Source organism: Falco peregrinus, chromosome 8, assembly GCF_023634155.1.
Source record: "Falco peregrinus isolate bFalPer1 chromosome 8, bFalPer1.pri, whole genome shotgun sequence".
Classification (NCBI taxonomy): domain Eukaryota; kingdom Metazoa; phylum Chordata; class Aves; order Falconiformes; family Falconidae; genus Falco; species Falco peregrinus.
Genome location: NC_073728.1, coordinates 17,011,157 through 17,032,517, shown reverse-complemented (window position 1 = coordinate 17,032,517; position 21,361 = coordinate 17,011,157). Strand labels below are relative to the sequence as shown.

At 46.8% G+C, this 21,361-nt stretch overlaps 2 protein-coding genes across 5 annotated transcripts in view; both read right to left on the bottom strand.

Annotated features, from left to right (window-relative positions):
• Positions 1-9,408, bottom strand: part of CERKL (ceramide kinase like) — a 57,925-nt gene extending 48,517 nt beyond the window's left edge. For 2 of the 4 annotated variants that reach the window (XR_008748314.1, XM_055811537.1), the window contains exon 1: positions 8,995-9,408. Coding sequence is in view for 3 of the 4 variants with exons in the window: in XM_055811537.1 (XP_055667512.1) it covers positions 8,995-9,313 (319 nt within the window). In the remaining variant the exon portion in view is untranslated. The remainder of the gene's footprint in view (positions 1-8,994) is intronic. The other 2 variants (XM_055811536.1, XM_055811535.1) reach the window with 2 other exon arrangements.
• A 7,349-nt stretch (positions 9,409-16,757) lies between these two features.
• On the bottom strand, positions 16,758-20,707 carry NEUROD1 (neuronal differentiation 1). Its single transcript, XM_055812331.1, has 2 exons — positions 20,563-20,707; positions 16,758-19,335 (listed from the first exon to the last, which is right to left on the bottom strand). Exon 2 carries the CDS (start codon positions 19,324-19,326, stop codon positions 18,226-18,228), a length of 1,101 nt encoding a protein of 366 aa, XP_055668306.1. The 5' UTR covers positions 19,327-19,335; positions 20,563-20,707; the 3' UTR covers positions 16,758-18,225.
• Between the last annotated feature and the right edge of the window lie 654 nt (positions 20,708-21,361).

Genomic DNA, 21,361 nt, shown 5'->3' with positions numbered 1-21,361 from the left:
GCCTAATTACTTTTCAAAATATTAAGTCTCATGCATGCTTAAATACACATTTAGCTTTTAAAACCATGAATACTATTATGTGATAGTAACTTTCTCTATACAAGAATACATCAAATGTTGGTAACAAAATAACTAACCACTTTTCCAAATTACAAAAAAATCAAGGCACCATTTTTTTTTTCCTGCGGAGGCCCACAGCAAAATAGTTTGACAGTAAAATCTGGAGTCCTACAAAAACAATTTCTATGCTCAGCCAGAGTGCAGAAGTAGGAAATACCACTGTCTTCAACTCTTCATCATAGCTACATAAAAATCCAGTTACCCAGATAACATCTAAATGTGAAAGAGAGATTATAATATGTTTTGGTAATTCATCCAAGAGGCGGAGTTTCCAAAACACTAAGAACCCATTTTTGGTTGCATTTACAGGGTCATGACTTCCCTGCCAGTTGCAGTGCCACATGCACAACTGTTTTTAAAGACATTGTTGCATTTTTACTTATTCAGCTACATTTGAAGATATGAACCTAAACTTGTATCACTGTCCAAAGGATATTCTCTACATTTCAACTAAAGGGGGAAAGGTTCCTAAACAGGAAGAAGGGAGTTCCAAAACAACTTCCCTTGTGAAAAAGTTTGAGAAATACTATCCTTACACTTAGTCTACAGATGCAAGTATTTTTGAGAGCGCCTGAACAGTTGGAGGGAGGAAGCGCTAGTCATTTCAAGCTAACAGTTTAAAAAAATATATCATTAAATGGTCTTTTAAAAGGCTAATTTATTAACTTTACAGTTGTACTCAACTCTGTAGTATGTCAGAGAATGGTAACACAACTCAAAAAAATGACAGTTAATGTCTATGAGACAGGAATCAATTCAGAAAAGGATCTTAGTATAATGCAATTCTATAGCAGTCCCAGTAGTAAATGACAAAAAGGTCAAATTTTGAAAGGAAACAGCAGATACCACCACAAAACTAGCAGATGTTCCTAAAGGATCATCTGTACAAAAACATAAGCATATGTGAGAGAAATCCAACACTATCACAAAATCAGTTGGTGTCTAACATAATAGCAGTTCCTTATGGCAATATGGTAATACATGTATCAGATACTCAACACATTATGTTTTTTTGTCTGCACATACTGTTACAACGCAAGTCATAAAAACCAGGACCACCGATTTCCTTGAAAGGAAAACATTAGTTCCACGACTCACTAACATTATGGTACACAAAGAGTACTCAATTCTTTAGGTTTTATGTTCTCAGATTTTCAGTCATTTCAGTTTTTTCATAAATCGAGAAGAATAAAAATATTTTTAGCGTACTGCATGTACTGGAGTAAAAATTTCTTTCTAAAGGCAATGCATGATATAGGTGGGTACACCTAAATGAAACAGTAACAAAACAGGATTCCTTCTATCCAATACCTGTTTGTTCGGGTTTTACATAATTGCAACAACATCTATTATTTACCTGCTGCTTTTGTGACATAGGTAACAAACAAGATATCTACAAGGAAAGAAAACCTGTTTATCTAAGTCTTGTTTATTTTGACTCCAACAAGAGCAGATGACAGACTTCCCTGCTTTATTTTTATTTCTATTTCCTAACTGCAAAGTAAAGATAGGAATGCCTTAATATGAGCATGTCTTTTGCCAAGATACAAAACAAGAAAATGCAAAAGAACATCATATTCTGAATTCTAGCCCATTTCTTACCATGAAGAGTTACAACTATGAAAGCAAGGCTATATGGCTTCGCAGTTAGCAGAAGACCCCATTAGGCACCATGATCCCCACAACTATCCCACACAAGGTGCTACAGAACCAGACCCTACACACAGTCCCAGGAGAGAAACAGCAACAAAGAAAGCAGGCAGCAGTCTCAGACTCTTAAGCGGCCAAGCTATTCATCAGATTTTGTATTTGTTTTCTGTAGACACTGAGGGGGGGAACCAGGAAAGGATTTCAGGAATTATGTAACTTCTTGGACATTTCCAGAGCACTGCTTCTAAACTTAACAAATTGCCTGAAAGAAACCACATATTCTCCAATAAACTACGCTCAAAAGTCAAGATAAATTGGCAACATTTGATGCAACAGAAAAGACATAAATGTGCATAGCAGAGGACTACAAATTCAAGGATGATATGGTAAAATGGCAACCAAGAACAGATTAGAACAGCATCTAGAATATAAAAGAGGGTTAAAAAAAATTAATAATCTTACTCAAAGGCTGAAGAACAGGGCAATTCAGAAAATGAGATACAAGATTTATGTTTAGATAAGGGATTTGACTGTTTTAAAATATTTAAAAAGAACAGTAATTTACACTGAGGAAGGACTCGGCCCTACAGCACCATCACAGACATGAAAATAGCACTAGCATGGACATCAAAAATTGGTTAGTATATCAGCTTTTTTTTTAATACACATTTTTTAATTCTTTCCATGGTGCTATATTATCAAACCCATCAATTTATTCTTGCACACCTTTGCACAGAAAGCATAGTCAAAAGAGCTGGCAATTATTCTATGAATAGGAAAATTATGGAAGTTTGAGAACTTTTTTTTTTTTTAACCAACTTGCATCCCACCTCTCTTTACCTCACCACTTCATTCTGTGTCTGACTTTCCAGTGATTTCCCTACCCTGCATCACGCATACCTCATGCACTGTAATAGCACCACCCTGCATATCTTCCTAGCTGCCCAACAGCAGCTACTGCTTCCCCTCTGTTCACTCATACCCCCTCCATAGTACCAACAAATCCCTCCCACACCCATATGGCACTTCACCAAACACACTCACTTAATACATCAGCTCAGCCCCACCGCAGTATTCTTCATCACCCTTTGATTCCAACCGTTCTTCCTTCAATTGGCCTACTCAGTGGCCAAAATCCAGCACCAGCTACGTCTGGCTTGTTACTGGTGTGCCAACTGCCTGATGATGCATGATACGCCAAGCACCCAGCCAGCCACCATCCCTCGCTCGCCAGGCAGGCAGAGGAGATACAAAGCAGAGGAATAAAGCAGAACATCGCCTTGTCTATAGTAAGAGTACATGTCAAGGCCTAATTATTACATAGCGCCGCTGGAGAAACAAAGGAAAAAGAAAAAAAAACGAAAAACAAATACAAAACCAAAACCCATCATCTTTAGGTAAGTCTAAAACTTGCTGGTTTATAGCCTACAACAGCTTTAAGAGTACACAAACCACAACATCACCAATAGAAATAGTTTTGCATTAAAAAGAAAAGGCCATGAGAAACAGTTATTACTTTGTGTGAAAGCTAAATAAATCCTGTTATTTCAAATTCATGTAGCATCAGAATCAAACTCATTAACACATGTGCAGCTTAGCATGTATGTAAACCCAAACACATACAAATACAATTTGCAAGACCTAGCTAGCATAGAAACTTATTTTCTGGAACAAAGATTTAAACATCTGATCACTTTCTTTGGAGGCAGAGAATTAGAGTACATTTAAAAGCCACTATTAGATGTCCAGGGTATGTTAATCCCTTTCAACATAAGCAGAGAGATGCGTAAACATATGAAATACAAGAAAAACGCCAGAAAGCATGAAACAATGTCAGTTGTTCCACAAACAAAGAGCCATGAATTGATCTGCTGATAAAGCAGAGAAGACACACAGAGAATCAAGCCATGTCTAAAAATCACCTGAAATAAGAGTCTCTTAAAATTTGTTCTTTAATAAGTATATCCCATTTCCTTAAATATTTTTAAATTTTCACAACAAAGTTGTAAAATAATAACTTCTTATGCAGTTTCATGCAGGATTTATCTAGAAGACATTAATTTTATGGACTTCCTTGAAAAAAAATTTGAGTGTCTTACAAGTTCAGACACCATGGGATTGTTTTAAAACTGCATGCTTTCTTCCTTGAGTTTGCAACTTAAAGACATATATTAGTGTGATACATGTACGTCCCACTCTCAGTTACACTTCATATTATTTATTTTTATGTCTCTTTCTTACAAATAGTTTTCCTATTTGGACAATAGATAAGCCACTTACAGAAATTATGTTCTCTACATGTCAGAAGTAGAATCAAAAGCTTTGAATTTGACCAATGTGGAACTTCAGTAATTCATGTTTTGTAACAGCCAGTTCCCATTTCCATTATTCCTGACTGACCGATAGACTGACAGATGTCTTACTTTAGAGATCCCAAACAGACTATTGGTATCTATTTCAGCCACATCTGTTCCTAAATAGCCTTGGCAGCAGGCCACTATGCACTCGGAATTAATTTTAAGTCCTTTATTGCTAACTCTTTCACAGTTGAAATACGTCACTGATTTTTTTTCCTTATTACTGCACTTATATAGAATATTTATAAATTATATTTAAATTAATAACAAGAACTCCAATATACTATATATAAAGTATAGTATACTTAAACAACACACTGATTTTTTTTTTTACTTCATTATGAAAATATATATTCAATAACACATTAACCTCTGGATTGCTCCAGAGATCTTACTTTCTCATTGGTCAATTAATTTAAAATATTATGTTTAATTACTCACATTTAACAAGCAATTTTATTCAGATTATTATTATTATCCAAATACTCAGTCCAGCCTACATGCTGTTCTGACATGCTGTTCTCTGGAACGTCTTATACCATTCAGGCTAGTACACTACACATACAAGAAACAACTTAAAAAGTTTTTCATAATGATCAAAAGCCTCAGGACTTCACATACCAGTAAAACACCAAGTGAATGCCAGTCTTGCTCCATTTCCTATCTGACAGAAATCTGCTGAAAAACTGCAGCTATTGTAAATTGGGAAATTCTGTGGCAATCTTTAAAAAGATGCTGAAGGCTTTGAAGAAATATCAGGATTAAAAGTTCTCATTCAGCAGCAAAAAACAAGGAAGAAGAGCATAAAGAAGACTGAATGGCCCTATTTATACTGAAACTGTTCTGAAATACAAATGATTCCCACACACACTGCTGCTAACTCCCCCAACATGTCATTATTTTTTAAACTTTAGCCACATCAAAAAAAACCAAACAAACCACTCTGAGCGTTTGTTCTTAAATGTAAATATTTCCCCCCCTCCATCATTCAGTCATTCTTATTATCTTATTGGAACTTCTAAAAATCACATATAATATTCAAATCTGTACTTAAGATAGTGCTCTCTGCTATGGTTTTGAAGCAGCATCCAAAATGAGAAGCCCTACAGTTTGGGGCTGGATTATTAATAGAGAGCAAGAAGTCTTGTTTTTTCTTATTTTCCATTATTATATTTATAGCATAGGAAAACCACACAGAATGAAGCTAGAGAAAAAACTAGTAACTACTGACTGCGAGCTCAACGCCTCTTGCACTGCTAAAAGCAAGCAAGTAGCTGTGGGTCTGAGGGTGTCGGGCTCCAGTGAGAAGAAAAGGCTCAGCTGAGCTGCACACCCAGGCTGTAACTGCAGTGCTTCGGAGCGGCCAGCCGAGCCATGCCCCGCACTGCCCACATTCCCACCTGACACATTCACTCTCCCAGGCTCCCCATCCAGTTGCCTGCCCAGGCCTTACGCCTGCCCAAAGCTTTCTTGTAACAAAGAACACACAAAATTCATAATGGGTCACACTTTTTTGAGAGGGGAGAAGAGACTGCTGGAGAGCTTACTAGAAGGTCTGGAGAGCGATCAACAAAGGAAGTTATCGCAAGTCCTCACGAGCACAGGTGACCAAAAACCTCTAGAAGACAAAAGCTGCAGAAGTCAGAGAGAGTAAAGAAGGATGTCTGCCTGATAACCACACTGCCAAAAGCTCCACAGAAACAGTGCAGTATGACACGACTGAGCCCAGTGCACAGCAGATGTTACCTGCTTGGGAACTTTAAGCTGGAGCTTTCAGTTCTATTTAGAAGCTGAAGGAGCCAAGGCTGCACAAGCTACCGCGTGTAAGAACATACAATGGGAACCACAGAACTGTGGATGATACATGATGACTTCAGCAAGACAGGAACACTTCTGGGAAACTATTAGGGGTGGGAGGTTAGGGAAAAGGGGAGAAAGCAACAGCCTGGTAGTTCTCTGACTTGACAGACTGGAGTGACTGCCATAAAAGAAAAGTCTTAACATAGGAAGAGTTACTATGTACAAGTCCAAGCAGGAGACATTTAGCATCACTGGCGAAGTGTGAAGACCTGACCTTTTAGAGCCTAAGGCAAACGATGTTATAAAGCTTTTGGTTCGGAGAAAGCACACTTAAGCCAAATCCCAGTGGAATAGACTTGTCCAGACAGCCATTGACCACCTCCTGTACCTACTGACAGCTCAGCCCAAGCACTGCACTCCTGTACTTCTGTTACACCGAATGAGACCATAACATAGACAGCTCCCCCCAGCACCAGTACAGGTCACACACTTGCAAGGCCCCAGGGTAATTGCTACTGGGATCCACGAATGTGGGAGAGAAAAAAACATTCAAGCTCTGAAATTCCTATCTGACCTCTGCAACTGGAAAGGTAAAACCATCCTGGCCAACTGTATTCAAGATGGAAGGAAAAACAGGCAAGAGCTGTGTTGTATTCATCCCTGCGAGGGCAATAAGCCCTAGGCTGTGAAATTTTCAGCTCCTACTTAGCACTTCTGCAGTCCCAGACAGGCACATGTAGAGCCACACTGACCCAAAGGAAGGAGTCACAAGTATTCTTCTGAATGCTGCTTGGGTAGACTGTTGTGTTCCCACGACATTGTGGCCAGAAGGATAGAAAGGTCTCAGAAACAACCTAATAGTTTTTTCCTGTTAAAATTATTGCATTCTCAAAGAGATCCTGGAACAGCCACAGATGACAGAGAGATGGCATCTATACCAACAGAGGAACCGAATACCCCTTTATCTTCAATGTCACTACTCAACATTTAAGAATTTGGAAATTCTTTTGTAAAAACTCATAGCCTACCACAGACTTCAGGAAAAACCCAGCACTGGGAAGACACCACCGCCTTTTCCACCGAAGCTAGTAAAGAAGAAGGATATTAAGAGCTTCTCAGAAACCAAAATATTCAACAGCTCAATGCTACATAGTACAAAACCTAATTGTCAGGAACAAAGACATATCAGCATATATTTAAAACATATGCAGTGAAAGCCCAAATACTGACATAATTGACACCGACTTGTCAGTGCTGCTTTCCGTAAGACTCCTGAAGTTCTGCCATCTGCAGTATGTTTGACTTTAAGCACTGCATACTTTATTACCTCACAGGAACTAAGACAGAAAAGCTCCTGATGTCTGTATGAGTAATTGAAGGATAAAAAGCTCTTACGCAAAAGTAGCAACTTGGGGTGGTGGATTTTTCCTAGAAAAAAAACAAACAACCAAAAAAACCCCACCCCGGAATATATTCCTGACCCCGGAAGCATGGAGCAGTATGTACTGAAATTCATTCTTCCTGTTTGTACCTTAAAATCTTTCACTGGTGACAATTAAAAGACAATCATGGACCCTAGTTCCTGATATATGGCAATTCAAGCTACATTAAAGCAGTCAGAACATAAAGTGGCAATCAAATTAGAGTATCACACATAGAACTAAACAGTAAATAAAACACACTTCAGAACACATACACAGAGACCTGTAGCTTATCCCAAAAGGGAAGGAAGAGAGGCCAGAGTATTGCATAGTCTGCTAAGGCACCCAGACTAGCTCCACAAGAGGAAGGACCGTACGCACATCAGTGCGGCCATCATCACAACTCAACCATCCTGATGAAAAGCAGGAGTCTAAGTCCTAGCACAGCACCACATTAACACGGCAACACTATTTGGAAGATATGAGTCAACAGCTGTGCATGGAACCATATTAGTTTGATTTCGGTAACGGTTACATGAAATGAAACATAACTACTTCGCTGTGAGCATCTGAGTATTTCTCTGCAGCAGCAGCACTGGAATCACACGTTTCCACACCGCTCTTGAGCCTCTGCAGTGCAACAGACCACCTTGAAGAGGAACAGATTATCCTAACACAGAAAAACTGGTACACAGAAGAAATTTTGTTTCTCTGTATGCTGAATTTATGGGTGCTGGATCTTAACCCATATGATGTTTTAAATTCTGTCCAAAATAATACTGAAAAAAACCTGGTATTTTAGACCTGGACAGGCTAATTGAGCCATACCAGAAGGCAACTATGCTGTCCGGAAACTCTGTGTTCCTGAATGCCACTTTGATTTCCCCTTCACGTGACCACTGGGAGGTCACTGCAGTAAGCAAACACTTTTAAGAGTATGTAGTTTTGAAAGCAAGTTTATGTTTTCACAGTTTCTAGGAGAAAAAAAGACTATCTGGATAATTTAAGGAGCATTCCTTTTCTTCTAAAACTTTTGTGCATGATTTGTTTCACTTGATCAAATCCTTCGTAACAGCACTTTCTCACAGTGTGTTGCTTTATGGGAAAAGCACAGCGCAAGGACAACCTGCCACAGAAGCCTCATCCCAAAACTCAGGCACTTCTCGCAAAACCATACCCGCCTGTATGTTTGTGTATCTGTCAGAGAGAGTAAGCCGAGAAAAGACGATGCAGCAGAAACAAAACCAAATCCTCTTACTGCTGTGCCTGGGGCTAAGAAACCATAACACCACTACCACTTACATTTCATCTTTTTCGTATCGCCCACCAAGAAGTCCAGCACTTCCTGGCGAGAGCCTGTTTCAGGTACAAGACAGCCCTCGCCTTATGAACAATTATTTTTTTAATCACCAGTCACCTGGAAGGGGAAGAGGCACGCCCGACACCACGGACTTTAGTTCACTGCAACCCGGTGTCACGGCGCCTCCCCGCCGCCCGGCCCGCAAGGCCCCGGCCCAGACAGCGCCGCGGGCAGGCCCAGCCCGCCCCGGTTGGCGCCGCTCCCGCTCCCGGGGCCGGCCTAGGCCCGGGCCCGGCTCCCGCGCCCCGGCCCCGCGGCGGACGCCCCCTGCCCCGCCCCGTCCCACCTGTGGGGCTCTCGGGCAGGATGGGGCTCCAGCGGAGCCGCCGGGCGCTCAGCACCACGTCGCAGCTCCTCTTGCTGATCTCGAAGATGCCCCTGAGGAGCGGCTCCTCTCCCGCCTCGGCCGGCGGGGCCGCCGCCAGCGGGGCCACCCTCCGCCGCCGCTGCTGCTGCCGCCGCTCCTCGGGCGCCGCCGCTAAGGAGCGAGCGGCGCCGGCGGCCACCGGCTGCGCGCGCTGCTCCCGCCGCGGGGGGCGGCCGGGCGGGCGCTCGGGCCCGGGCCGTCCCTGCGGGCGGAGGAACGGGGCCGCGTCGCCCAGCATGGCGGCAGCACTGCCGCCCCGCACCACCGGCCGCGCTCGGCGTCCCGGCGGCTGCCAGGGCAGCGCCCGCCCCGCCCCGCGGGCGGAGCCGCGGCCCCCCGGCGGGAGGGCCCCGGGGCCTGGCCGCCCGCCGCCGCCGCATCCCCGCGGGCAGCGGTGGCAGAGGAGCCCTCAGGCCGAGCCCCTGCCAGCGCCGAGGGGACCCCCGCGCTGCCGGAGGCCGCCGGGGCGCCTGGAGCCGGGCCGCGCTGGGCTGAGGTACGGCGCCTCCTGAGCCGGCAGCGAGGGCGGGCAGCAGGCGGGCTCCCCCTCCCACGTTACCCTTACCGCCCCGGGGAGAGCCACGGGGGAGCGCCCCAGCCGCGGGAGCGCATAGCGTGCGCCAGAGCCCCACGCGTCTGCCGCCTTTCCATTATCAGCAGTAATATTACTGTTACTTAGCTCCGGGAAACCATGACGTGAAGTTGCAGTAGCCCTTCCGAGCTAAAAAGGCCAAGTCCTCCCGAAGCTGGGTCCCTCGCACAGCCTGGAGATAGACGCCACGTTGGCACTGGTGCTGCAACCTGGAGCATTGTTGCTGTAAGCCCGGGGTGCCCACCCGGGGTGCCCACCGGTGGCCGCGGAGCAGGGCAGCCAGGCATCAGGCCCACACTGGCGTGGCAGGGGTCTGTAGCAGGTGGGCCAAGGCAGGAGGCCTGCCCAGCAGGTTGTACCGTTATTCCTTGCCCTCAAACCTTAACTGCAGAAGGGGCAGACGGCTGCTTTATTCCTGCTCTGTGAAGTACACGTTTTACAGTTCAGAGGTATGACTGCTTTACTCACAGGTTCTGTAAGATTCACTGACGACAATCATGTTGGAGCTCCAGCATCAGCTCCAACTTGTAAGGTGCTCCTGAGCCTGTAAGGGCTTAACTTGATGGAAAACAGCAAGGGCTTTTTTAGCTCCATGTAATGTCGTGGAGGCTTATCAGTGCAGGAAAAAGGATGTTTTTAGACAAGTGGTTTAGTGATTTTATCTTTAGTATTTGTAATGAGACAAATATACAATGTTCCTCTGAGAAATAAAGGAATAAATTAAAAATACTGCCTTTTGCTGATTGATACAAATTACAGTTCAAACCACATGTCAAAATATCCAAGGCTCTTCCAGTGATGTTCGCCTCTCTAGAAGAGAAATGATGTTACAGGTAAGGAAACCTGATTTCTGCAGCCAAACCAACAGATGACTCCATGAGATGATACATGATTTCACAACTGGTAAGCTGCTTTCCATAACAGTTCCGTAAAACCTTGTACCAAACTGCTAATTATGTAGCTGAGAAGACAGTTTTAAGACACATTTTAAAAGTCACTATGGTACAGCTTTTTGATATTTATTTCCATCTATCGCTTTGCCACATTTAAAGCATGCTCTGGATATTTGTTAAATATGCAACCATAACTGCTTTTCAATTTGTATCAAAGCATTGACACAGCTTTCCCTGAAATGTAGCCTTCACCAGTTTGCCTTCCTGAATCATAACATGACCATGTAAAGTTTCTGCTTGCTCAAAGCTGTTAATGTCAATAGTCTTATTCCAACTTTGTGTCAAAATTTTTTATTCCTTATATGATCTTTGTTGGGATATAAATATCTGGACTGTAGGGTAATCAGATAAAATAAAGTACAAATAATGGAAATTATGTGTAAACTGTGGAAGCTTTGTGCAAAATTCTTTTTTTTTATTATTTTCCCTTAAACATAACTGAGTGACAAGGCAGGAAAAACTGCAAGCCAAACAAACAAGCTTGCTTTACCAATTTATCATTCTGGTACAACAGTAGATGGACCAATTATACTTGCGCCTGTTATTTGGCATCGGTGATTTTAATGTGTTTGCACTGATGTCATTCAAAAGGAAAGCTCAATCATTAACTAGGAGATAAAGCACAACATGGAACTGGATATAGTTGAATCAGTTTTGAGGCTGTATACCCTTTATAATCCTCTGCAGTCATAGTGTTTATTTTTGGGACAATTTATTAGCTTGTCTCATCTATGTATAGTATTTATCGTCACCAGATAATGTCTCATAAGGTACAGGAAGACAAAAGCTGATAACTGTCTTAGAACCATAAAATAATGCTATTTTCAGTACCATCAGTGGAAGACTAATACAGTTCTGAAGAGACTTGTAATATCCTTCAACAGATATCATTAAAACTTCTAATACCCTTTTATTGATGTTACTTGAAAGGTGTTTTATATCAGTATCTGTTTAGATAATAAAAGGTAGTAGATAAAAACAACAGGTTTATCTACTACAGCTACCCACAGCTAGCAAGTCAGGGACCTTCCTGCCTAGGACTCACCTGGTGGTACCCGAGCAAGGAAGCCCAGGGAAGACTGCTTAACTCCCCCAAGAATCCAAATTATCAGGCAGGATCACAGCAATAGGGCAGATCTGGACCAGCCATGGTCACAGCCAGATCAGGACCACGGCAGAATAGAAACCCAGCATCCTACAGCATCTGAGCTTAAATAGTTCCAAGTCCTGGGGCGGAGTTGGGGTGGGGGAGTTGCAGGTGGGCTTGTCAGGGTTTTTCAGGCTCAGTAGTGCCCCTTGGAACCTTAGCAGTGAGAAGCACAGAAGGAGAAATGCTAAGGAGCAGTAAGGGCAGGTCTCTTTATAAAGGAAGTGGAGCTGGGAGCCACCGTGAGTCAGAGCTGTCTGTGCCCAGCCAAGGTGAACAGAGCTGTGTGTAGTCAAGCTCACATGAGGGTCCAGATAGCTAGATAAACCTGTTGCAATGAGGTAAATCCTACATGAAGCTAAAAAGCAGTCAGTGAGTCAGGTCTGGCGACAGTAACCAGTGTCAGTGCTAGCCTAGCAGCCACTAGGGAAGCTATACTGTCAAAGCAGGTCCAAGGTCAAGCAAGGATAGCATAAGGCCTAAGAGTGAGGGTTTGGGTATGGCCAGGTACAGACATGGCTGCAATATCATGAAGGCAGGTACCAGGGGTGAGAGCCTCTTCTTAAACAGTCCTTGTGGTTTCTTAGAACTTGTTCTCAGCAGTCTGGACCTGGAGGAGATGTTGCTCCATGCCAGGGTGCTGGCCTTGAGCGCAGGTGGACAAGCTAGCAGAGGGGAGCATCCTCTGGGTCTGGTGAAGAGGCAGTAGAAAATAAGGAGGTGAGCTAACCTCTCCTTAACTAGCAGTGTTTTTCTCTGGCTGAAGGAATAATCTCTTGCTGTCTAGATGCTAAGAAGTAGTGGGAGTCTCAGAAGTCTTTTCCAGAAGAACCTCATGAAGGGAAGAAAGAGAGGAGGTAGGGTAATCTCTGGCAGAAACAGCAAGTGAGGGAAGTACAGCTAGTGTTTACGGAAAGAGAGCAGGCAGGTAGAACATGCTATTGGAAAATAAATCCTCTTACCTCAAGAAAAATGGGTAGAAAAATGCAACAATGTCAACAGGCAAGAAATGAGAAAGCCAGTTTTTGATTCATGAATAATGTGATGCTGAAGTTAAGGAATGGGATTTAAGATGAGAAGAGATGCTGTGAGGAAAATTCCTTACACCCAGTCTGGAGGATTCAACTGGCCGTTTCTAGTAGCTGGCTTGTTTCAGCAGCTAATGGGGATTTGCTTCTGAAGCAACCTGAATTCTGATATTGGCAGCATAGTCTTGGCTTGTATGTTTTTCTGGCTACAGTGCCTGTTTATACAATGAAGGTTTAGTGTGTAGTCAGTTATACTTCAGCTGTTCATTCCCAAATATTAGCTCTCCCTTCTTATGTTGTACATTAGTACATTCCCTTCTTACATTGCTGCTCTAAAAAAGAATCTTTTGTAGCTCTCATTATTAATTCAGCTCTGTTTTGTTGGTTTACCTTGACTTCAAAGAAGAGACATCAAGCAGAACACTGAACCTTTTACAAAGTAAGTCATAAATTATTCTAAAGAAAAATGGCATCAATAGTCTGTAGAAAAGAGCATTACTATTACTGTACATCTTTCTATATGTCTGAGAAGGAAAGCATAAAAAGAAGAGCAAGTAAGGAAAATAAAGTCTGAAGTTGTGGAGATGGACACATCTCTGTAAAAAAGAGAACAGGAACGAGTGAAATTATTATGCAGGAGTAAGAAGCTGTGAGAATGAAGTCTGAAGCTGAAACTTCCACAAGCTGAAACTGATCTTAATCAGAACAATAGAAGAAAATGTGGTAATGGGAAGGACTATAAAACCAGAATGTGTTGATTAGAGGACACTTCATTTTTTTTCTTTGCATTAAGGCTGATATGCTATCTTTTTAAGGTAATTAAGTTTTACTCTGAATCTTGTTTTCTGTTTTTCTGTCACCAAAATGTTGGCAAATAGTGTAAATTTCAGTTGCTTCTATTTTATTAATAGAAAATGCTGTTAACTCTATGCTGCAAACTACTACAAGCTAGGGAACTGAAAGCCAGAGCTGGTATCCTATGTTTTACATACCCTGTAGGCAACCTAAATACTTATGAGAATGCTTTCAGAGCATTGTCAGTTTTAATTCTGTATTGCATAGCTTCTGACAGTTTCTTAAATACACAATATGAATTATTTAAGAAACGCTTATGTACTTATTTAAATAGCAGTCTATTTGTAGATCTTCAGCTCACTATTTCGACACGCATTCATGTACTGTGTTTTTCAAAGCTTTTTGTCGCATGGGATTTTCAGCAAAGGGCGGAGTGTAGACCATTATAATTTCTGAAATAATTACCACACAGCCCATCTTGGTCAATAAAAACAAAAGACCAATTTCTGCATGTTTTCACTGATACTATACCAGGCAGATCTCCAAGTTTCATTTCTGTGGGCTCTTCCTCGCTACGAATGAGCAAGAAGTGAGCCAGTTTTACTTGAGTGTTTTTTTTATCTTTAGGTACTTTATACATAAACAAGAGAATGGATTTTGACTCTGTAATTTCTAAAACTATTTGACAAGATGGTTCTTTGTACAGAAGTACTGTGTTGTGTTTGGTTTGCTGGTTGTTTTGTTGTTTTTTTTTTTAAAAAGGAGACTCATCATATTTTTAATATGTCCAAAGCAATTGTTCAGGTCATGGTGGATCCAGTTTTGATCAGTTACAATACTAAAATGGTTGCAAGAATTTTTGCTGTTACAGATGATAGAAAAGATTTGGTTTACTTGCTCTCAAGACTTAGTTTAGAATTATTTCTATTAATTCCTATTACCTCTGGAATTGTGTATTGCTTTTTAATATTAGTTTATTAAAATTCTGGAACAGTATCTTCTGGAGAAAGCAACACTATGTTTTCTTCTGGTGAATTCAGGATTCTTGGTTCTCCTTGAATCTACTTCCCTTCACTTGAGAAGACCTCCTGAAGACACTGGGCCAAAGCCTGATGTTGTTCAGGCAAGTTTTTCATTGGGGTGAGGTAAAACCTGAGGCTTCAGTCCCTCAGATATCCTGTGGATGTAACCTGGAGTGCCACTGTTTCAGATCCCTCTGCCGCAGCTGGGGTCTCAGCTGTCTCACAGGCAGCGATGGGTCCACAGCCCCCAGACCCTCTGCTCTTGACTCAGAAAACCAAGAAGGGAAAAGCTGCAAATCATGGTTGTTACTCATGCGCTGTGCCCGCAGAGATCTCACCAGTGTCTTCTCAAGCGTACTGGTGGCAGAACGATTTCTGCTGTCACAAGTACAGCATAAAGAAGGGAAAGGCCACTGGTCCCAACAAGCCATAAAAATAGTCGTAGGCCTGTGCTGGATGACCCAGTATATGTGTGGGTATGACTCAAAGCCAGAGTTTCTTCCACATGTAAATTAGATAATCCCACTCTAGCCTTAGTTAACTAGCGATGTGTTCATAGGAGAGGAACAGTGTGAGCAATTCTTCCCTTTGAAAGAGACCTTGACAGACCTTCCTGTGGGAGACGTGAATGGAGATTTCAAGATCTGGCATAATATTAACAGTAAGAAAAAATAAATATCAGGGAGGCATCATAAGCAGCAGCAAAGGGATGGTGGAGGGGAAGATCTCCAATATTTTTTTTATAAGAGTGGTAGGGGGAAAAACCCTAAACTAATTGAAATAACAAATCTCACAAGTGATTTGTAAAATGGAGCCTCTAGTTACCAAAATGCCTAATTAATTTTCCTTATTGGGTTGCTCATAACATTAAAATATTATTTTCTCTAAAGTACCACAGTAGCAAACATTCAGATAACCTAGACAGCTCTTTTAAGTAAATTGCATTGGCTAGAGGTTTTGAATTTTGTTATTAACTGTGGAAAAAGAAAAGGTAATTGAAAAGGTTTCTTGTGGTTTGGAAATGCCTTCCAAATATTCATTAAACATTTAAGCGGCTAAATTTGCAGAATATGTTCCTGACATTGGCACTGGTTCTGTGGCATTTCCTTCATCAGATGGAAGTACTGTGTGTTATGCAGAGTGCATTCATGCATAAACAATATCATTTTCATAAATTAAAACCTCCCCTGCAGAAGGAACATCTGTGCCTGCCTTTGAATAAAAGATGGTGGCATGTGAGTTGCCCCTTGACTGACTAGAAGAATCCTTGTGCTGGAGAAGAAGGTGTGTAACCAAAGGCGAGCAAGGCTGGGTCGGCTTGCTCCATGTTATTGGAAAAACTGTCATTAATTCCCGGCCCACCCCCCCACCTCGGGTTAGCTGGGGTGTATTTAGCTGTGTTGCCACTGATGGGGAAAGGTTAATCGGGTGATTGAAAAGTTGCCTTTTGCTTTCTTGCTTTTGGGGTTCAGCAGCAGCCCCGGAGCGGGGGGCGCTGCCCCTACGGCCTCGGAGCGCTGGGGGTTCCGTAGCTATAACCACCTTTAAAATAGACGTCAAGAGCTTGATTTCTCCTGGGGAAAAACGCACTCGCCCACAGGGTGAGGAGCCTGTTAGCGTTCTGCTGGATTCAGGAGAAGCATTTATTTATGATACCTGCGCTTTGCGACAGACTTCCTACGAGGTGTTTCAGGGAACGTCTGAAATACGTGCCCGGCGGTCGGAGGCAAAGACCTGTTGGTAGCTGCTCCGGTCGTAAAGGGGAAGGGCTCTCCCGGGAGCCTCAAGTCCCAGAGCGAGCGGCGCAGACGAGGGCACACACGCGTCTCCCGTCTGGGAAGCGGGACAGACGGCGAACCGGCGCCGCCGGGTCCCGGGCTGGCCGGCGGGGCCGAAACGGCGTTTTGCCGGGGTGCCGGTCAGAGGGACCCCCGCCGGCCCGGCGGGAGGGGAGAGCCGCGGCGGGCGGCAGCGGCGGTGCTGGGCTGGGCTGCCCGGGGACCCGCAGCCGCAGCGCTCGGCCGTCCTGCCCCCGCTTCCCCGATTCAGCAACGGCGCGTTGCAGGAAGCCGGTTTCGCTGTAAGCTAACGAACAAAATCCTTCCCCCGGAACCCCCTCAAGGTAAGCAAAGAATCCGCGTCTTTTTTTTTAGTCCAATTTTATTCTACAAATAATAAGTGTTGCACCTTTCATGAGCTATCCGAATAAAACAATAATCCCATAGGAATTACTTACACTAAGGAAAAAAAAAAAAGTAATAATCACATTTAAGGAGAAATGCAACATTCGACCAAATGTTCAATACTATGTCGTTGCCAAAGGACGGATGTTTCTTCTAAAATCCCAGTGTGCATTACACCATAATATACAGGATTACAAACAAAATTACAGTACAGATTGATTCCAGTTGAACCAGCGTTACATTTCAAACAGCACTTATTCTGGACTGCATTGTACATGCAATAGCTATTGTTCTAATTACGGATTAAATGGTTTGAATTTGTTTCAAACTACCGTACTAATCGACTACAATAGGTATATAGCCCGACTTTAACAACCTGATTAGTTTTAGGTTCCGATTTATAAGATGAGCATATGACAACCACGGATTGTGTGAACATGTATAAAATCATGCATTTATATCGCCTGGAAACATTAACATCTTCAAGTTCTCTTAAAAAAACCCAACCAAACAAAAAACCCAAACAGAAAAAAAAAAAAAAAACATAACCAAACCACGGAATGCCAAGGGGTTCAAAGACTAAAAAGAAACAGTGCAAATTGTATGTGATAGTCAAGCAGCTTTCGATTTAAAAAGGATGTTGGCATTTGCTTATAATCTTTATATACAAGTTTGTGCAAGTAATGTGTTGAATTGATATGTTTTAATAGAAAATAAGTCTCTCGTTCTTATATCTTCTCAAGACCTAGGGGATCTGGTTCTTGTCGTAAGGGGGGAAGGAAAAAAAAAGAAAAGAAAAGAAAAAAAAAAAAAAAAAGGAAAAAAAAAAGACTTTCATGGGAAAGAAATTGCCCGGATTGTGCATTTTTGTTGTTGTGTTGTTGGTTTTTTCTTCTTCAACTATTTGAAAGGAAAGAAGTGCTAAGGCAACATAACTTCTCTAAGCACTTTTCTGCTGGTTTAAATTAGTTAAATTATTTTGTATAAATTAGATATAATTCTACCTTTCCAATATGTATAAAAATTGATGAAGCTGCATGGTTTAAAATAGGAAATTCACGTTATAAAAAGTCATTAAAAATTCTGTACAAAATCACAACAAAATAATTCAGCATGGGAAAGGTAACAAGTAGTAAAACGTTGGTTGAAAAATAGAGATCTCATATATATTTTGTAATTGGCCCATCGCTAGTTTAAAAATTGCATAGATCCTAATTATTGCTTGTGATTTTGTCATCCCGATCAGGTACTGGGCGCGATGCCGGTGCCCCCACCCCGCGCCGAGGGCGTCGCTCCGCCGGGCGGCGGCCGGACGGGGCGCGCAGGGCCGGCCCCGAGGGCGGCGGGGCAGCCCCCTGTAAACAAGGCGGTGGCCGCCGGCGGGCGGCCGGGCTCGGCCCTTCCTCGCTCCCCTCCCGCGGCGGGGAGGCTCAGTCGTGGAAGATGGCGTTGAGCTGGGCGCTGAGGACCCGCTCGTGGTGCGGGTGGCCCTCGTAGGGCGCCAGGCCGTCGACCGGGATCTCGCAGCGGGAGGCGGCGGCCGGGAAGATGGCGGCGTGGGCGGGCGCGGCGGCCAGCGCGGCGGCGGCGGCGGCGGCGGCGGCGGCGGGGTAGTGCATGGTGAAGGCGTAGCCCTTGTCGAAGTCGGCGGCCGGCTCGTGCTTGAAGGAGAAGTTGCCGTTGACGCTGAGGGGCGGGCTGAGCGGGCCGTCGAAGGCGGGGCTGGCGCCCTCGGCCAGGCCGCTCTCGAAGAAGGGCTCGAGCGCGGCGCCGTAGGCGTGCGGCGGCTTGAGGTGGAAGAGGTGGGAGCTGTCCATGGTGCCGTAGGGCGGGCTGGGCAGCCCGGGCGACTGGTAGGGGTACGGGTGGGCCGGGAAGGGCGCGCCCGCCGCCGCCGCCGCCACGTGGGGCGGCACCTCCTGGCTCTGCTCGGGGAGGAAAGTCCGCGGGTTGAGCTGCAGGCAGCCGGCCACCAGGTTGGTGGTGGGCTGCGACAGGCCCTTGCAGAGCGTCTGCACGAAGGAGACCAGGTCGGGGCTCTTGCCCGAGCGCAGGATCTCGGAGAGCGCCCAGATGTAGTTCTTGGCCAGGCGCAGGGTCTCGATCTTGGAGAGCTTCTGCGTCTTGGAGTAGCAGGGCACCACCTTGCGCAGGTTGTCCAGGGCCGCGTTCAGGCCGTGCATGCGGTTGCGCTCCCGGGCGTTGGCCTTCATGCGCCGCAGCTTGAACCGCTCCATGCGCGCCTTGGTCATCTTCTTCTTCTTGGGGCCGCGCCTCTTGGGCTTCTGGTCGTCGTCGTCGTCGTCCTCCTCCTCCTCCTCCTCTTCATCCAGGTCGTCCTCCTCGTCCTCCTCCTCGCCGTTCCGCAGCGAGTCCTCCTCGGCCTCGGCGTGCAGACCCTCCAGGTCCTCCTCCTTCTTGTCCACCTCGTGCTCCTCGTCCTGGGAGCTCAGGCACTCGTCCGTCCAGCTGGGGGGGCCTTGCGGCTGGGGCTCGCCCATCAGCCCGCTCTCGCTGTACGACTTGGTCATGGTGAGCCTCTGCGCCGCCGAGGGGACAGAAAAGAGCCGGGTCAGCACCGGGCCGGCGGCCGCGGCCCCGCGCAGCCACCCGCGGGGAGAAACCGCCCGCGCCCCCCCCCGGCCCCCCGCTCCCCCCGGCCCCTCCCCAGGGAAGCCCCGGCTGCTGCACGGTGCCAGCGCAAACTTTTAATTGTCTCCGCAGTCCTGCTTTATAATTAAGTTGACATATGCTCACATGCCATTATGTAACTCGCCGATATTAGCGGGAATATAAGAAGATTACGCGTGCGGGATGCAGCCCGGGCGGCACGCCGCGACCAGACCGAGCGAGTTAAAAAACAAACAAACAAACAAAAAAACCCACCAAAACAAAACAAAATCCCCAAACGGCAGCACTTTTACCGAACAGGGGAGGGGGAAAGGCGGGGGGGGTGGGGGGGTGGTGGTGGCGGACGGACACCCAAGACCCCCACAGGGACGGATGGCCGCCCGTGACGCCTGTCCCGGCGGCTCCCCCCTCGCCGCCTCCTTGCACGGGGCTCCCGCACCGCCCCGACGGGCGCCGGGCACCTGCTCCCCCGACCGACCCTGCCCGACCCCTCCCGGCGACCCTCCCCCGGTGCCGACTCCCGCCACTGGGCCGTCGCTGGGTGCCCGCGGCTGGCTGGCGACCGGCGTGGCTGCGCGGCCCCCGCCCGCGGTAACAGGTGCGGGACGGGCCCCCGCTTTCCGACGGGCATCGTCCCTCCGCCTCCCGCGGGGGCCTTTCGTCAGGGGCTGCGACCGTCCCCCGGTGGCACCGGGTACAGCGGGGAGGAACAATGCCGCCGGGGCGCAGCCTGCCGTGGGACCGCGGCGGCTGCCCTCCGCGGAGGAGAGGGAGCGGGAAGTTGGGAGGCGCATAGGTGGGAGCACATATATATATATTTAATATGTGTGTGTACAGGGGTACATTTACATGTATATACGTGTGTGTACGGACGCACGTATACATTTGCAGATATATGTACACGCACATATGCGCGTGTGCGCACATATACATGTGTGTGTGCGCGTGGATGGATGGATACAGGTGTGCACGCACACAGCTGCCTGCGCGCACCGGCAGGCACGACCGCCGGTTCCCGTGCCCGCAACACAAACCGAAGCCGCTCCGGCAGAGGCAGGTCCGTCCCGCCCGCCCCGAGCCCGGTAGCCGCCGCCAACCCCCTTTCCCGGCGGGGTAGAAACCCGGTTTCCCGTTACCTCCGTTGCTCAGCCTCTCCTGCGCGGTGACGGTCTCATAACCCCGGCACAGCTCTCCGTGCGAGGGGGCGCCGCGTGATGCTGTTTTTTTTTCCCGACGTTGCGCAGCGCCGGGCTCCCCCGTTATATAGCGGGACCGAGGATGCGCGGCGGGGGGCCGGCACCGGGACCTGGGTACCGCGGCGATCGCCACCGCCCAGCGCGCCTGCGCCCCGCCCCGCGCCCCGCCCCGCCCGGTGGCACGCGCCATATGGCCGCCCACGTCAGGCGCGGCGGCGTCCCGGCCCCCCCCGCCACGTGACACCCCTTATTTGTATGCGGCCGCGCGCCCGCCCGTTGAGCCGCCACGCCCTTTGTGGCCCGCCGGGCGGCCGCCATCTGTCACCGGGCGCCCACCCCCCCCAACCCCCGGCGGCGGAGCGGTGCGGAGCGGAGCGGTGCGGAGCGGCACCTCCTCTGCGCACCGCGCCCGCTCCGCTGCCGCCGGGGCGGGGGCGGGGGGCGCCGTCCCGCGGAGCCGCATTGTTCCCATTGTTCCGCGGTGCGGCCTCCGCGGGTCCCCGCTGCCCCCCCCGAGCATCCCCAACGGGCGCCGCTGACCCCCGGAGCCTCCCCCGCCGCCGCCCCCCGCGGCTTGCTCCGGTGCTGGCGGAAATGGCGTCCCGGGGCTGCTGTGCCCCGGGGTCCGCCCCGGCGCCTGGGGCAAACGCAGCTGGGCTTCGCCCGGCTGTTTGGTGGGAACACGCCGGTTAACGGCGGGCGGCAGAGACAGGCGCCGAGCGATGGCTGCGGAGTCTCT